Here is an 18,170-nt window from a genome sequence, read left to right on the forward strand (position 1 = left end):
ATTTATAGATGTTTTTCTTGTTGGTTGACTTTTAACAGCACTTTCAGGACTTTGTTTAGCTTCATGAAGCTGAGGATATGGGGGCTAAGTGCTTTTCCATTAGACACATAAAGGCAGCTGGCCTGGGCAGGTATTGAACATGCAGCCTTTGAATATGAATCCAGTGCTCTACCAGCTGAGCTACTTTTGCTCTCTATATTTTGTTTCTCATTCAAATTAACATTACAGAAGAATAAAATGGAATATTCATATTCTTGGGTAAAAAAAATGCAGTAAGGGCAACAGTTACGTGTAGTGGCCATCATTTGTTCACTTGAGTATGTCAAATGGCAGTAAAGATTATTGCTGTCACCATGGCCCATGCAGCAGAACTGAATTTTCTTTGGTAAGGATTGTCAGGTTGAGATTGCAAGAATCCATTGAGCTCTGCAGAATTTGGAACTGCAGTTTGTGAAATTGTATTGGAGGTAATTAAGGTTAAAGTATTCTTTAATTTTTTTTTAGGCCCAGTCAAACACTGTTCGGGAGTGGTAGTTTTGACTGTCCATTAGCACTGTATTCATAAAAGTTAGAACAGTACTAATGAATACACCAGTTGTCAAATTATGAAATACTTTTAAATATCAAAATTCATTACCAAGACAACTGGCCCACATTAGCAATTATAATGTAGAATAGAGAAGATAATGTACCCTATTATAAACTGATTTTGAGCTCAAGTCCAGAGAGGCCTTTAAGCTGGAGAGTAAGGACAGGTCATAGAGCAAGAACCAGGGGAGGAAGAGGAGGAAGACATGCCTAAACTCCATGAGTTCTCTTGTACATCTCATACCCTGCTTTTCCCCAAGGAGAGAGATAAGGCCTTTCTGTATAAGTTCCCTGATGTGGGGATGTGTTCTTCTTGCAAGGAAAGGTGGACCATCTGCCACTGTTCTTGTTATAGCATCAATGATGCCTATATGAAAGAGAATATTATTTTCTTAACTTGTGTGACAAATATCCTCATGCTGACCCATCATGACTTTTCATTCAATATTAGAGCAATGTTCCTTCAATATTTCACATTCCTCTGACATTTCAGGTGAATTACTTTTCATAGACTACATACCTACAAGATTGGGTAATGTATAAACATGGATAAAATACGTATTAAGAGAAATCAGGAGATAAGGATTTTGAAATGTAACTTGTTTTTCATAAAATAATGTTATGTCATTATACAGTTGCAAACATTTTCATGTATCTGCTCAAAATACATGGACAGACATCTCACCAAAAACTGTTTGTAGTTGTTGGCAGTTTTAGTTTGCCAATAACCTGCAAAAGCTGACAAATATAATCATAGAGGCATCAACAAAACAGTCAGATAGTTGCTTCTTTACTAGAGATCTGCCTGTTCTGGTAATCATTCTCTGGGTAAGTTCCCAGTTCATGAAGCCAATGCATTCATCACAGGATTAGAATTTCCCACTTGTGGAGGTTGACTTTTTTCCCATCCCATGATTCACAACTTTTTATTCTAATTTAAGCTGGTCTGGTACATAGACACTTTGGTCCCAATAATTAACTGAAGTTGCAACAAACATCTAGTGCAGTGTATATGATACAGTATACTTAAAAAATACATTTTAAAGTTAAATTCCAATGTTTAATTACTCATCTTTTGCTCTCTGTCTGTCTATCTGTCTATCACTCACACACACACAGACACACACACAGACACACATGATCAGAACTAATTCAAAATTTTTAGATGGAAAAATAACTGACCACTAAAATATATATCTCAAGTCCATGACCTCAGGCTTAAGAAATTTTCAGCTGTCGTTCCCTTTCAAGTAAATTTGTTTTTTGTTTTCTGATCCATAGGCTGCTTTCTATTTTAACAACACTGAGCACTATTGGGCTCTATCATGCTGGGAAATCAAAAGCTAGCTGCCGTTTCCAAGGAGATGCCAAGGCAGCTGACCTAGGGTTTGGGTGGGATATAAAACCCACAGCACTGTTAATGTTTTAAATTTACTTTCTGTGACAAAATTGTTAAGGACTTGCTTGTTAGTGTTAAAAATGTACAATTTTACAATGAACCCTAAGTAATAAAAGTACATACAAGAATTTCTATGTATAATGAACACCTATTCATACAGAGAACAGATATATATTAACAAGGATGTAACACTCATTACCATGATGCTCCATTCACAATGACATTCATTTATTTATAATCATTGCAATAGATTATTGGATTTTAAGAAGCTACAGTGGTCCCCCTCTTATATGGCCACCCCTTCTGCACTGGGAAAGCGGCTGTTTACAATGGGTGGTTTTTACAGAGGGGGGCTATATGTGTGACCAGTACATGTAATTAGTAAGAAAGCAACAAATAACTTCAGATCATTTAATATCTTCATTTCAAACTTGCATTAATTATTAAAAGGTTCTTCTTGCCTTAAGAACTGACTTATTTCAAGTTAACATTAATAGCTCTTATTCTTGAGCATGAAATGTGAGTAGGGTATTGGGGACATGCACATGGTAAAACCATTTAAAAACATCATTTAAATCTTGGTACATAACATTGCTTGGAATTTAAAATAATGCTCTTTCTATTTACTCCTTTTTCCCACTGCCACAGAATATTCTCCTTATCTGTTATGATGTTGTTTATTTGAGTCTTCCCAACATAACAGTTTTTGGCAAATACTCTTGAACTCTCCCCATTGTCAAGTCGAATAACTTTTACTTTTTCTTCTAAAGAATTAATTCTCAGTTTATGTGATGACATGTTAAAGTTTTGTAACAATTTATTCCTTGTTGCTAATTGTTCAGTGCTGCAACTAAAATTATGCAGACAATACTTTTGCTGGGTCAAGAAAATGCCTTGTTTATAAAGGAATTGATGCATGCACTGTCACATTAGTGTTTGGTCTTTTTGTCTGGTACACTGTTTTGTTCAAGGCTAATTTCTCTCCGTGTTTTATCCACAAATCTATTTTTAGCCTATGCTGACCATGTTATGATCTTGACAATTGCATCCGGTCATAATCATCAAAGAAAAAAAAACAACCACTGTGTGAAGCCCAAAACTCGACCTCAAAATTGTTGACCCTGTTTCCTGTTAATGCTGGCATTAATGAGATAATATTAACCTTAGTAGTACATGTACTTCAGCCAACTCTTCATTCAGTAATGAAACCTGACATTGGGAATCAAATTACTTACTATACTGTATGAATTGAATATTGGTTCTGGACACAGAATAAAATGTGGTTACTTGTGAGGGGTAAATTTTACATTTTTTCACTAATATGCTGGCTGCTGGTTGCACTAGAGGGGTGGTCTTTCTTGAGGGGTACTTTTGAACACAAACTCGTTGATGCCATGGGATTCTGGCCATAAAAAGTGTGAGGCTGCTGTTCATGAGGGGGTCACTGTATTTATAAATTTTTATTATACTTGATTATTGTCATGTAATTAATACTATTAGTTCCCATCATTTCTATACCAGATACATGTGACTCATTGCAAACATGTAGGAAATTTTCTTGCTATAGATAAATTTAATATTGGTTATATTAACATGACAGGTTGTATCAGTTATTTTTTTAATTTTATTTTTCCTTCGTGCATTCATAATGAGCTGAATGAATAGATGGGGGAGGGTGTTAACAAGGATTGCATGTGGGAGATTGCCGTAAATGGGAAACTGCATAGAGAAAGCATATTGGAACGTGCAACACAATTTCAAAATATACAGTCATCACTGGTCCTCCATTTACTCATTTACCAGAACTGACACGTGGGGGAAGTGGATGGTGGAGACAAATAGCTGTGAATACCAGTTTAGCCAACACAGTATACAGTAACATATTTGTCTAACCAAAACAATTACAGTAAAAATTATATCATTTTTATGCATCAGATGGCATAGTTTGGTTCCCCCACCTGACTTCAGAGAAGCAAACTTGGTGATATTGTTTTTTCTTCTTATAAAGTATATAGTGGGGTCTCAATCTACTTGCACATTTTGTAAAATAAACTTTATCAGCATTGTGTTTGTTACATTATTGTTTTCAGTGGAATGACAGTTGCAGCAACCAAAAATAATAAAAAGTTACAAGAAAATTTTAATTATTACCATCTAACACTTTAGATACTTAAGGTGTCTTGTTTTTGTGTATCACAAAAGGACTGGTCCCTGTTTTGATATCGTATCGATTTTATGCATTATTTCAACCTATAAATTGCCACATTAAATAAGTTTCATGATCTTTGCAGTGCATAAAATTACATACAATCTTCACTATTATTCCTTTAAGTGCCTTTCTCTAGGATACACCAGAGCATCCTACCTGTGTGGTTATTCAACCTGTGACCTTTGGATTACAAATCAGACATTCTATAATCTGTCCATATATTATCTTGGTTTTTACATGTACATTTCTCCATAGAATACACCAAAAACTTTGGACTTTGTAGACTCCCACTTAAGGTCGACTTCCATAGTGACAGTGGCTTATTGGGACGATATTCAGCAGAAACGTTTGGGTCTGATTTAAGATATAATGACTCTCATTGTTGATTTTCTTCCTGGATTTTATTCTTGTCTCTTTGAATTTGAATTTGAAATACAACATCAATTGGCCAGACTTCGCTGCCAACGAAAATCTGAATTATACTCGGACATCTGCATTCTTATTAAACAATAGGAGGTCACATATTGTGTTGCAGTCTGTATTCATCATGGCTGTAGTAATCAGGTGCATATGATAGTGATTAATGGGTTATACATAACACAGTAAAAACTTTGTATGGTAACTACTTAGAGAGTAATTTCAGACTTAGTCACCAGGTCTTACCAGGATGGAGTGTTAACACATCAGCCCCTGGAGGTTTTTGTCGTTTTCATCTGAAATTTGAGTGGGAAACACATTTTTAAAGCTTTTTCAGAATGTATCTGATAACACCAAATCCCAGGTGATCTTTCAGTAACATACTGCCTAGTTGTTAAAAACATCGTTTTTCATTGGCTATTTGGCTCGCGCATGAGCAGAAGGGTAAAAGTTGGAGTTCTTTTTCTTTTTTTTTGCTAAATGGGCCCATTATTTTTGTATCGAGACCGCTCTTTATTCCAAATGCCCATCTTATACAAATTTTTTGCAAATGTTCATCTGTCTGTATTCAGTTCATACCTGTTTGCCTTAGATCTGAGACCAAAAAGCCTAAAATCCAGACAAAATCGGATTCCGACCACAGGTCAATTTTGGATAGAAAAAAATCAATTCCAAAAATTGAGGTTTTTTCCTCTGTATATTTGTACACAAGATATGTGTGACCTTTTTATTTTAAATTTATATTTACATTCTGAAGTAAAGAATTATTACTCATATCTTGTATAAACCAGCTCCTCACCCTCCTTTGCAGTTTAGGTTAATTAGTGAACATGGACAAGCTGGATCTTGAATCTTTTCAGCATTTTGTCCACTAGTTATGAAGTTCTTAACTTGTTTTCTCATATCAACCCTGTTTGGCTTCTGCCAGTGTGTGTGAATGGGATCATCAGGGCCTCAGCTGATTTCTGTGAATATTTGTGTTTTGTAGAGGCCATTTTTTTCTTGATCTACCTTCTCAGTCTACCATGGAGATGCTCAGTCTTGGTTGTCTCTAAATATGCCACTTGCAGATGGCACTCCTGGCCCAGTGGCACCCTATATCCAGTTAAGTCATCAGGTTATGATCTCATTCAAAATCTGTCACTTTCTGTGACAGTGGTTAATGGCAGGAATACCGCAGGACTCTTCCCAACCAGAAATTACAATCTGCACAGACATGTGTTTATTAGGTTGGGGGGCCAGTTTACTGCCTGCTTTACAGCCATCTGCAATGAGTGGTTGCAAAAGGATATTTCGCTTCATGTAAACCTATATCATTTCCACACATGGAAAAATCTGATAAACGGGAGTATGCTTTTAATAATGTTTGACATCTTGGTGGTGAATCTTCTCAGTGTGGAGTGGGGACCAAATCACTAGAATTCTGCATTATCGTAATGTGAAAGGTTAGTTTAAGTCTGTCATATAACTGCTGTACACAGAGTGGTCTCTTCATATACCTAATTTTCATTAAGTTTGTTACCTGTGGGATCGCCTGATAATAGACTTCTTTGTGACCTCTGAATACTGGTTCATGTTTCTATAATTATAACTTTCAGGACATGAAAATTTGTCTGTTTGAAACAGATGATTACTTCATGGAGATGAAATCTTGTAGAGGTGTAATTGTAGTTTGATTTTCTGGTCTTGAATTACCCCAAAAATAATTGATATTTGAGAATCCAGAGCCTTGTGTTGATTGAAATGGAATACATGTTCATGTTATTTATGTCTACATTCGGATATGATTGTCATCTTTTACAGGTCCTAAGGCAGAGTAAGCAAGAAGGATATGGAGCATCATGGTTTTCCTATGGTACTTCTGTTGCAGCAAACATCCTTGAAAATTTACAGGTGGGTTTAATGTTCACAAGTGGCTAATTATATTTTGCTTTTCTCTAGACTGGTTAATCATATGGTGAGTCATAGAAATATTTTTGTTAAGTGACAATTGAAACGTTTTACTACTGTGTTAAGGTAATTATAAGGTTTTGCAAATTGTGTACTGTCGGTTACACAGTATGATTGGTTCAGGCACCACAAATATTGTGCATTATGCAATGATACTGTCCCTCCATCTAACCATCTCTCACTTTGTCTGTTACCAATTTTGTTTCTGCACAATAATTTTAGTTCACCATGTTACCAGACTTTGTGGAAGGCTTGTGCTTGGGATAAGGAAGAACCCAATGGATTTCTGAGGCAAAGGTTAAAGTCACTAACCAAAAGAAAGAAAAATGGTGTCTGCACAATAACTTGTTCATTACCATCCATGTTTGCCAAACCTTATGGATGGTTTGCACTTGGGATAGGGAAGAATGCTATGCATTTTTGGGTCAGAAAGTTAAAAGGGCCATGTAAGTGAAAGAAGTATGATTTGCAGACAGTAACATTATCAGTTCTACATCACATACCTGGTCTAAACTTGATAGCTTGCATTTGGGGTAAAGAAGAGCCTTATCAGCTTTGGGTTCAAAAGGTTAAAGGTCAAGATTGCAGTGACTGAAAGAAGTTTGGCTTGGTTTTGTGGGGTTTAATAGCAATTTTTCAGCACATGATAGGCCATACAGGGTGTCCAGTGTATGTGGCAGAGAAAGAAAGAGTAAGAACCATTGACCTGTGGGAAGCTACTGGTGAGCTTCTTTTACTCACATTGGCCAAACTGAGACTTAAACTCATGTAGACAAAAGTCATGCACCTTATGGACAAAACTTTATAAATGGCTTGCACCTTCAGTAATGAAAGAAGCCTGTTAATTTGAGGGTCAGAAGGATAATAAAAAAAACTCAAGGTCTTTATGGCTGGAAGACGAAAAATGGTTTTTGCACACAAATTTTAGTTAGTGACAATGTACCTTCCCAAAGTTTGTGGATGCTTTACACATTGGTAAGAAAGAAAAATAATGGCTTTGGAGTACTTCAAACAACTTCATTACCTTGATCAGAGTTCATGGAGAGCTTGCACTTTAGAGGCCTATTGAGGCTTAAGAAAAAGGTTTTTTGCAGGATAATGTTTGGTCAAGAGTAAGTTTCTTGTAGATGGCTTGCAGTTAAGGTTGTAAAGAAATATATAGGCTCTGGGGACTGTAGGTCAGGTCTCTTGGTAAGTAGAACTTGTTTATTATCATCTGTACATCTCATTGTGTACTCAGGCAAGAGTTTGTCATGATACAGGCTCAGACTATCAATACAGAACAATAGTAGAATTAAATGATATGAACCATACAAAAGAATACATTTTCTTGGCTTTCTGTCCTCGAAGTAAGCAACAAGACCCCTTGACATTTAGAGCACATCCAAAGAGTGATCATGTAAAACTTGATTCAGTCCATTATAAATTTTCTACTAAATTGCATCATTATACAAGTGCCCGTTGTTAACATTTTGACTTGTGATTAAGTTATATTTTTTAACTGAAATGCAATTAAGGATTGTGTTTTGTTTCATTAAAACATACATGGGACAAGGAGAAGGCAGTTTTGAATTTGGGTAGCCACCCTAAGAGGTTTTTAAAGGACTTCAGAACCACACTGATAAACTGTAATTAATGTTAAAATCACTCACCAATAGATTTATTTTCAGGGTTGGTTGGTTGGTACAACCTTCTACAAAACTGCATATATATATATATATATATATATATAAGATTTTAACATTTAACAGTAAATGGGGAATTTTACAACATTATAACTTAGAATAGATTCAGATTCATTATTTTTCATAAGCCTTATGTATGCAGTATATATTGGTAAGATTACTCTGAGAAAAATTTATTTCAACTCAGAATTGTACACAGATATTTTGTATGAATACAAGTCAGGGATGGTCCTGGCTTTTAAAAAGTTGTTGCCAAATAAAATTGCCACCCTCAATATTTTGTCACCAATTTTCATAAAATGTCGCCAGAACAAGTAGTGAATATTTTTCCAAGTCTATTAATTTAATAGGCAATGAAAATTAAAAAAAAAAATGGGGTAGTTATTACTTTATTGACAACAAGCAATACATCCATAATATTACAAAATAAATCATTACATGACTGTTTTGCACTACTTTCATGGTCTTCGTATCCCACTTCATGGTTATTGCATAGGTATGACTGTTGTCACCTGAAATAAATGGATTTTCAAATGTGAAATATCTACTTTCCTGACATCTACAGTGTCTCTCTCTTGAGTCTAACCTTTAGCTGTTGCACAGTTTGGACACAGCTGATCTGACCAGAATTTGAAATGGGTGAACATTGGAGGGGGGAATAATGCACTCCACAGGGAGAAATGGCATGTCTTTTGAGAATTTCACATGTATTGGACCTGAAAAATCAGTGAATATTTAGTGAAAACATGCTTAAATATGCCGCATTAAACTTCCAGATGGTAGGTCCCAATCTGCGTGTTTTCGGATTCAATCTCCTAACCTGGTTTTTGAAAAGATTTCTTTTCCATGTTTACCCATGATAAAGTTACACTGTTGACAGTATAAAATTCTGATTGAGATTTATTTTCATTTGCTTTGTATTTATACACAGCGATCAGTACTTCAGAGCTAATCAGTTTTCTCTGATGTTTCAGCAAAACTATTTTATTATGTATATTTAAAAAATACAACAGAAAGATTAGCCGTCATTCAATTAATTGTAGCTGTTTCTGTTGTTCACATCTTCAGAGGTTGGTCGATTGTCGGTATAGTCTGGTAGCATGACTGAGTATATCACAGCATACATTACTCAGGCCAGATGTCAGCATAGGTGGATTATGATGTAACAATGCACTGTAAAGATGGGTTTGTCAATATGGACAAAGGATTTGTTTATGTAACAGTTAGTTTCCAGTACATTGTGTATCCAAGTTTTTGGCTTCCTTTCGTGGTCCCTTTGAATCTCTCCACTCCAAACCCATGATTATATGTACAAATTAAACAGCCAAAAAGGTTGACCCAAAATAAATCACCAGATATCATATTTTGTCGCCAATAAGGAAAAATTTGCAATTTGTGACATTGGCAAAGCCCATGTCAGTCCCTGCATGTTATCATGAAAAAAATAAACCAGTAAGTGTAAACATACATCTATTAGCAGGTGAATTATAATAATCACTTTTGTGTTGAAATGTCATTAACTTAACGAGTAGTTTAGTCATTTACTTATTTATTTGGATGGATCAAAATTGTTAATATTCATGTTTTTTTATTATTAATATGAGATTTGTTTTCATCACACATTTGTGAATGACATGCAGAAGTTCATAAAGAAAATCAGGTTTTGTCAATATGAGCTGTACTCAATTACTCAACATACAGGTAAATTTATAAATTATTGAATCCAAAGTACAGAACAAAAACATTACTATTTATGCTTTAATTGCACTGATTCAGCAACCTGCCTGCAATTCTAAATTAATGTTATGAATAAGGTGTTATTATCATGTTTGTAGGAGATGAATATTATTATCAACATGGTCACCATATACTGATCTACATTATAAGCAGTATTTCTTCTAAATGTATGGTTCTGTATTCCTTATTGTTTATAGTTGGGAAGGGGTCTACATTAAACTTCAAAACAGCAATCAATTAACATCTTTATTTCAAAATATTTTACCAAAATGATTTCTTACATCATTGTTAAAATGTGTTCCAATCTTCAACAGGATAAAGACAATAAATTGTCCAAACTTTACTAAAGAAATTCAAGTTTGTCAAGAATAGGCATAACTATGTGTGATTTGAGACCTGGCACAGTTAACAAACAAACTTTGAACTCAGTATTTTGTTCATGACAACTCCATCTGAGATGGAGGTAATACAAGCAGTGTTAATCTTAACTGTTGTATCTTTACTCACATTTGTCATCTTACAGGTTACAAATACAAGGGCATGTACCTAGATCATAGCAACAGGCTCATGGCAGCAAATGTGTTTTTGAAAACTGAATGCCCTGGATAATTGAATGTTGGTAGTTCAGTTACATGTTTGACATTAACGTGTACAACAATGACAAATGCTCAGTCTGAAATTCCATAAATATCATTAAATGGCATCTATAAATGGTGAAATTTCAACTATGAACATGTACTCTGGTAATTTAAATAGCTCAAACAAAGTTAATGGAAATAACAATAAAACCATTTATCTTTTTTTACTTCAACATTTTACATCTTGACAATTTTAAGGGATTGAGGATCTTTAAATTCAAAGTAAGATCTTTTTAAAACTGGCAAATTTTTCAGTAAATCCCTTTCATACATCTTAATACTTTTGGCTCAGAGAGGTAGTTACCTGTAAAATAAGAAAAGAACTAATAAGCACTATTAAAAATTGGAACAATATGAGATAATCCCTAAGACACACTAATTCCTGAACATAATCAGTCAGTGCTCTGTAATGGTTACCAGTGTTGTAACTATGTTTCATGTTGTGATACCAAAATGTGATCCCATATTTCAACAGAACTGAACAATATACTAAAATATGTGACACAAACTCAATCTTCATTGTAATTTGTCTTCATGTGACATGTAAATGTACAAGCTACATGATTTTTAAAACTACCTTTTGTATTTTAAACATGAATGACCTCACTAGTCGGATTGACAGCAATCAGAGAAAGATCTTACTGACTTCTGTTGAGATGCATACACATACCATTTTTTATCATAAAATTTTAAACAGGAAATCCTTCAAAAGAAAACTTTTCATGTTTTGTACTTTCAAACGGATGCACACTCTACTGACCAGTACTAGGAATCTAAGATAAATCATTTCTGTTTCACTGCAGAGTGCTGAACCTGTTTGGTTATTTAATGATTTACATTGTTTATTTGGATTTTGTATTGGGATATATGTCTTATATGTAAATGGTTGATTTATAATTTTCCTACAAAAAAGACGAGGGAGACTGTTAAACGTATGACTTTAAATTAAAAGGAAAATGAACTAATGTGTATGAATGCACAGTGCATTTGATTATAGTGTGTTTGTTGATTTGTAAGTTTTGGAGAGAGAGAGAAGAGAGAGATTGATTTAATTGATTGATTGATTGATTAAATAATGCAACAGATTACCCATTATCTAATTTATATTACAAATGGGGCAAAAATTACTATTCAGTTTCTTTAAGTAACTTATTGTACTGTCTAAAATAAATTTTTTTAATAATTTTGTAAAAATAATTAAAATTTCATGCAGCCATTCCCACCTTTACATTAAAAAATCCACAAAAGACTAAATCTATTTTGTCTCATTCTTGCTGGCCTAATAAGAATTATATTATTCCATGTGAGGAGAAGGGCTGTTCATTTAGCACATATGCAAACAGTCATTCCCTCCCCCCCACGTTGCAGGTTGTAACTATTTCTACCCCCCCTCTTCAGTGCGTACATGTGCTTTTGCTTAATACTCTCCTTCAAACACTGTAATATGTTTCATTTTGAACAAAACAGGAGTTTCTTTACAAACACATTCTCCATATTTGCATTGGCAAGTCCCTGTTTTCAAGCAACATATGTGATCATTCATTGTGTTTTATAATCTCAACAATTCCGTACATTTTGGAGTTACATAATTATTTGTTCATTATTTTTAGAAATATTAAAACTATACATTGCAAATATTGAATGCAGATGGCACAGTTTTGACTGCCATGAATCAGCCATCCTGTAAACCAGAAAAGGACACAAGGGCTCATCTGCTTGCTTTACTTATAAGTTATTTGTACTATAAAAAATTACAAGGGAGGATACTTCTCTCCCTTTTCTCCCAACTTGTATGGCCTTGATCACACCCGCTTAATATGCAAGTACAGAATGCTGAATGGTTTACTGCCCTCTCATTGGCCAATTGAAAATGATGTACTGCACCTATTTATAACTTCTTTCCTTGGTGCTTTCATTTTTAACGTTGTTGTAGGTATGGCAGATAGGTTCATTTGTAGCTTTAATAAAGTTTATGTCATTAGGTGTGTATGTACTACCTGGTCTTATCCACATACCCCACACACAAATATTCAAACTTCGAACCCCGCCTCTGTGTATACATACAAAATGGACAGTCCCTAACGCAACAAAGTTTAATCCAAAGCCAACATAAGATTCATGTTGAAACTAACAAATGTGAACTCATAAATACCCCTTGTGCATTCATTATGTAAATTATTCAAGCGAATAAAAAAATAGGCATGGAGTGTAAAGCAGCAATTATGTTATATGCTATGTATATTTTGGAGATGATAAACATACCAAAAAAATGGTGTACTGTCCTAATGTTTAGTAACTTGACATGCACATAGAAAAAATCTGAACATAAATTCAATAATGTTTAATTCAACCTGCTGCTATGGTATCATTGTGCTTAAATTTTGTGGAGAAAATTAGATGGCAGGGTACTAAGCAGAAAGTTGTAATAATCATCTACTTACTCATTATAAATTATAATAATTTTAGTCTGTTATGAGATATCAGTTATTAATAATTGAAGGTATTTTTAAAAAATGTTTTTATTAGTTTGGTCAGCATTTGTTCCATCAGAGTATTGTCTGCATTAGTTTGCTTATCCCATCCTATAGATTGATAATAAAAGATCTGCCTTCTCTAAAAGTATATATATATCTTATTCTGCTTAAGTAAATTCCCCCTTTCTCATTAAATATAAGCAAGTGCTACCTTTGATGAGATTATCCAATTAATGTATCATATTAAGTTCACTTTGTCTTGTTACTGTCCAATTTTATGTCTGGATATGATGAGTTATGAGTCTATGTTCTTAAAATAAGTAACAGAAAAGAGTGAAGAAAAAAAGCATTGTAAAATTTAACAAAAAATTTATTTCACTAGAATACAAAGTGAAAAATAAGAAAAAAAAACTTAAAATATTGCAAGTTAAATCCAAAAATGATTCAAGAATTAAAGATACAAGTCCTAGTCATAAAAAGCCCGGAATAAAACTCAGTTTAAGTTCCCAAGAGATCACAAATTGAAGGCGATGACATATCTGTTCTGGTCAGTAAAGTGCAGATGTGTGAACAGTCTTTTGTTGAATCGCAGAAATATTATTTCAGATTTGAATTCAGTATACATTTTAATGAATGTCTTTATCCAAGATCACTTTTGAATTTCCAGAGAAAATAATCACTTGAATTCAGTAATTTGAAGAAAATAAAATTCATTCCAAACTGGACACAACATAATACAACTTAAAGTGTTAGATGTTAAAGCACAAAAGGTAAAATCGTCACAGGCACATGATAATAAAGTTATCTGCTTGACCTCAGTAACCTTCTAGAATGATCTTAATGAGCCTTGTTTGCATACAACACAATAACCCATTAAATTCACATGGGAATCTCCAAAATCCCTGACCCTGATCAACATATTTACCACTTCTTGTTTACCTGAATAATAATTTTTTTAATAAGCTCATACACATAGAGTATAATGAAGCTATTTTTAGTTGTTTACATAAATGAAATAAAAAAAATTCAAGCAGGTTAAGCAGAAATGAACTCAGTTTTTGACAAGATAAGTCCAGCAAACTGTTACATTGCAAGAACATGTTATGAAATATAAAAAATTAAAACTAACATACAAACAATTATATTAAATATACATAACACATTGGATACATTAAATCAACACACAATAAAGATGACCATTACAGTTCTAATCATATACACATGTATTGTTGGAAATATGGCATCAACAACATGTATTGTTTCCAGATCTTGAGTGATATTTTTACTTTTGTCATGAGTGGACCATATAAACATCTGATAACTGTAAAGTTCATGTATTAAAAATTGCATTCAGAGAGAACTCAAATCAAGGCACTTTTCTCATTTATTGTTATGTGCCTCATATGTCTGTTCATCAGCTTATGTAAATAAATGGTACTTGATCAGTGTTTTGTGAACATTTAAAAGAAAGGCACAAATAAAAAGAAAAGCACAAATAAAAAGAAAAGCAATTAGCTATTATTTATTATGGAATTTAACATTGTACAATGATGCAAGAGATGTTTGTTTTGTTACTATTCATGTATTTTTCAGTTTATTCATGTAAACAGTACTATTATGATATACATGACACAATTAAGAATGGCAGGTAATATGTAGCTCAAATGATAAATCTGATAAGACTGTAACAGTTGCTGCACATGAAATTGAGTTCAAGACCTCTTGGTTAATAATCTCCAACCAATTATTATAAGTGTCTATGTAGGGACTGTTATTTATGTTGCAGATGTATAATGTGCCATTCATGGTATTTTTATTGCAGCTGAAGGTTCAAGATGTCCACATTCGCTATGAAGATGACCAGCTCAATCCGTCATGTCCCTTTGCTTTTGGGGTCATCATCAAGAGACTTAGTGCACAGAGCACAGATGGAACTTGGGTAATATTAATAGGGGTAATCTTGGAAATGAAATTCAGTCCCAAATTTGCAGAACTTATTTTGTAAAATTCATGCATTTTCAAACAGAATGTGGAGACTAATACTGTCAAGCTGTGCATGTGTTATGATAGGCAGCTCCACCTACATTGTTTGGATAAGACCTTTACCCATGACCTCTGGTTACTTTGTAGGTTTGCATTGCCCTAGAATGTTCCTGATCAGGATAGAGTTAATATGCCTGGGAGGTATGGGGTAGATCTTGTTGCTATAAAAGTGAAGATTTGGCATCAAATGCATTTTCTACTCTGGGACACTTCGTACCACTATCTGTATCTGACAGTGTTTCAGAACTTTGCATGAAAATGATTAATTTATTTTGAATTTGTAAACTAACCTTCAGGAATAATGTGCTTTTATTTGGTCAGATGTAGATATGGTTACAAACCAGAGAGTGTCCCATAGAAAACTAAAGTTATATCGTGGCCTGTGTCTCTTAATGAAGACTATCAGTGGCAATTGTGGAATGGCACTGGAACCATGAATTCTGCTATTTGTAATTAGTAATCTTAAAACAGTCATAGAAAATTCAAAAGTAGATACTGCTTTGGATAAATGCAACAGTGCTATAAGATTTAGGGTTTTGAAATAGATGGATTAACAGATGTTTATACTATACAGTCTTTGTTGTACTGCTGTATTTGATTTTTACAATTGAATATAGTTTATTTGATGCATATAATGGCCATAAATAGATAAATCTGATGCTGGAAAATGTCATATAACATACTTATCAGTTGTACAGAAATAATTGTGAATGATGTACTGAATGGTTACCATGTATAAAATAAAAACATTAGTTAATTGAAAAGAAGTAGGTACTCCAAAGTAGCTGTTTCAGCTGGCTTAAAGCATGGCAAAAGGCTAGTATTTGCTCAGCTTTAGTTTCTTGTATCTAATCTTGCACACTACACTGAAGAATAAAAACTACTTAAACGATTTTTTTCTTCTGCAGTTAGTATGTTCTAAAAGACACTGGGGTTATCTTATTACACTGGGGTTATCTTATTACAATTAATATGTTCTAAAAGACACTAGGGTTATTTTATTACAATTAATATGTTCTAAAAGACACTGGGGTTATCTTATTTCAATTAATATGTTCTAAAAGACACTGGGGTTATCTTATTACAATTAATATGTTCTAAAAGACACTGGGGTTATCTTATTACAATTAATATATTCTAAAAGACACTCGGGTTATCTTATTACAATAAATATGTTCTAAAAGACACTGGGGTTATCTTATTACAATTAATATGTTCTAAAAGACACTGGGGTTATCTTATTACAATTAATATGTTCTAAAAGACACTGGGGTTATCTTATTACAATAAATATGTTCTAAAAGACACTGGGGTTATCTTATTACAATAAATATGTTCTAAAAGACACTAGGGTTATCTTATTACAATTAATACGTTCTAAAAGACACTGGGGTTATCTTATTACAATTAATATGTTCTAAAAGACACTGGGGTTATCTTATTACAATAAATATGTTCTAAAAGACACTAGGGTTATCTTATTACAATAAATATGTTCTAAAAGACACTAGGGTTATCTTATTACAATTAATATGTTCTAAAAGACACTGGGGTTATCTTATTACAATTTTTTAAAAAAATCATTGACTTGAATGACCAAAAATGTCATGTTCCAAGTTTATGTGACCTAAGCCCGACACTCATTCAAATGTTTGTGGAAGGCAACCATCTGTATAATTATGTCAGTTGCATACAGAAGTAATAGACATGATATAGCTGTTATTTTCATACCAAATTTATATGGAGCAGACAAAGAGATTTTTATTTTGTTTTGAAAATTTTGTTGTAATAAATATTGAGAAAAAAAATTAATGCTTACATGGCCTATGAAAATAAAGAATAAAATATAAGTGCTCTTAATTTCTACTTGGAAACTAATTGCTAGCTTCTGCAAAAAGGTCAAAGTTCACCTCAAATATTTGACATCTCATACTTGGCTATCAGACTGTTGTATCAAGATACTGAAACTGAGGACATTGTGACTTCATTTGACTTTTCCAGACAAGACCAAGGGTTTTCTATCCACTACAGTACATGCATCATATTAAATGAATTGCCCACTCAGTCCAGTGGACATGGTCATTGGGGAAGGTCATGAAAGTGCTCAATATGAGTAGTGGAAGTCCGGTTAGTCTTGTGGATCCCAGCCAGTCTAGTGGACATCCACTTTATTTAGTAGAAGTCTGCTATAGATTTTATTGCAGCCATAGTTGCCTTTTTGGCATCCCTTACTGATTCTTTTATATTTCTCTACGAGTCAGCACACTAAAGAGATTGGAGAAACCCAGTTTCATACCTTGACCTATACAAACTCTACAGTGGCAACATTTCTCCTATGAATGTGTTCCTCTACCACATCACATTAGGAATATTAGTCTGCTACCTTGTGAATCCAGCTGTACTAAAAGACAGGTCAGCTCCATTGTACTAGAGTGGATAAGAATGTGTTCCATGCCATGTCCTAGCTGGTTTGGAAAATTATGGCAACATTCTTCATGTTAGATCTTGCTTAATTGGCAATCTTCTGGCTTGCTGAGCAATACAGCAAGAGCCACACTTTGGACACAATGGCCAGGATCACTTGGGTCCTTAACCAAGCAGCTCATCATACTATGGCCAGTGCCTTGACACAGGGTTCCCACACTACCAGGAAATCAGGAAAAAGTCAGGAGAAATGATCATTTTTTCCCTGACCATGAAATGTTTTTGAATTTTGCAAATATTGATGAAAGTCAGGAAAACCCTGGGAATTTTCCACCACCACCTGACACCCGAAACAATCATGTAATTGAGTAGTAACTAAACTGATCGTGAGTTCAATTTATCAAGTTCTAACCAGAATATTCGGAGGGTGCAGTATTGCTCATTTGGTTACTTGCAATAAACATATATGCCGAGTCAGTCAAAATGCCCAGTGGATTAGATTCATCTAGTAGACTTTATTTTCAAAGTCAGCTCGATATCTGTATCTTTCCTTACATGGAAGGTATGAAAACCAGCCTAGCATCACACGAGGCCAACATGGTGGTG

General features: G+C 33.9%; 1 protein-coding gene across 6 annotated transcripts in view; it reads left to right on the forward strand.

Annotated features, from left to right (window-relative positions):
* LOC149796476 (intermembrane lipid transfer protein VPS13D-like) overlaps window positions 1-18,170 on the forward strand; it is a 360,667-nt gene that overhangs the window by 22,114 nt on the left and 320,383 nt on the right. For all 6 annotated transcript variants that reach the window (XM_089961181.1, XM_089961184.1, XM_089961183.1 and 3 more), the window contains exons 6-7: window positions 6,417-6,506; window positions 14,920-15,036. In XM_089961181.1, the coding sequence (XP_089817307.1) occupies window positions 6,417-6,506; window positions 14,920-15,036 (207 nt within the window). The remainder of the gene's footprint in view (window positions 1-6,416; window positions 6,507-14,919; window positions 15,037-18,170) is intronic.

Source organism: Sinohyriopsis cumingii, chromosome 6, assembly GCF_028554795.1.
Source record: "Sinohyriopsis cumingii isolate HCF-2022 chromosome 6, ASM2855479v2, whole genome shotgun sequence".
Classification (NCBI taxonomy): domain Eukaryota; kingdom Metazoa; phylum Mollusca; class Bivalvia; order Unionida; family Unionidae; genus Sinohyriopsis; species Sinohyriopsis cumingii.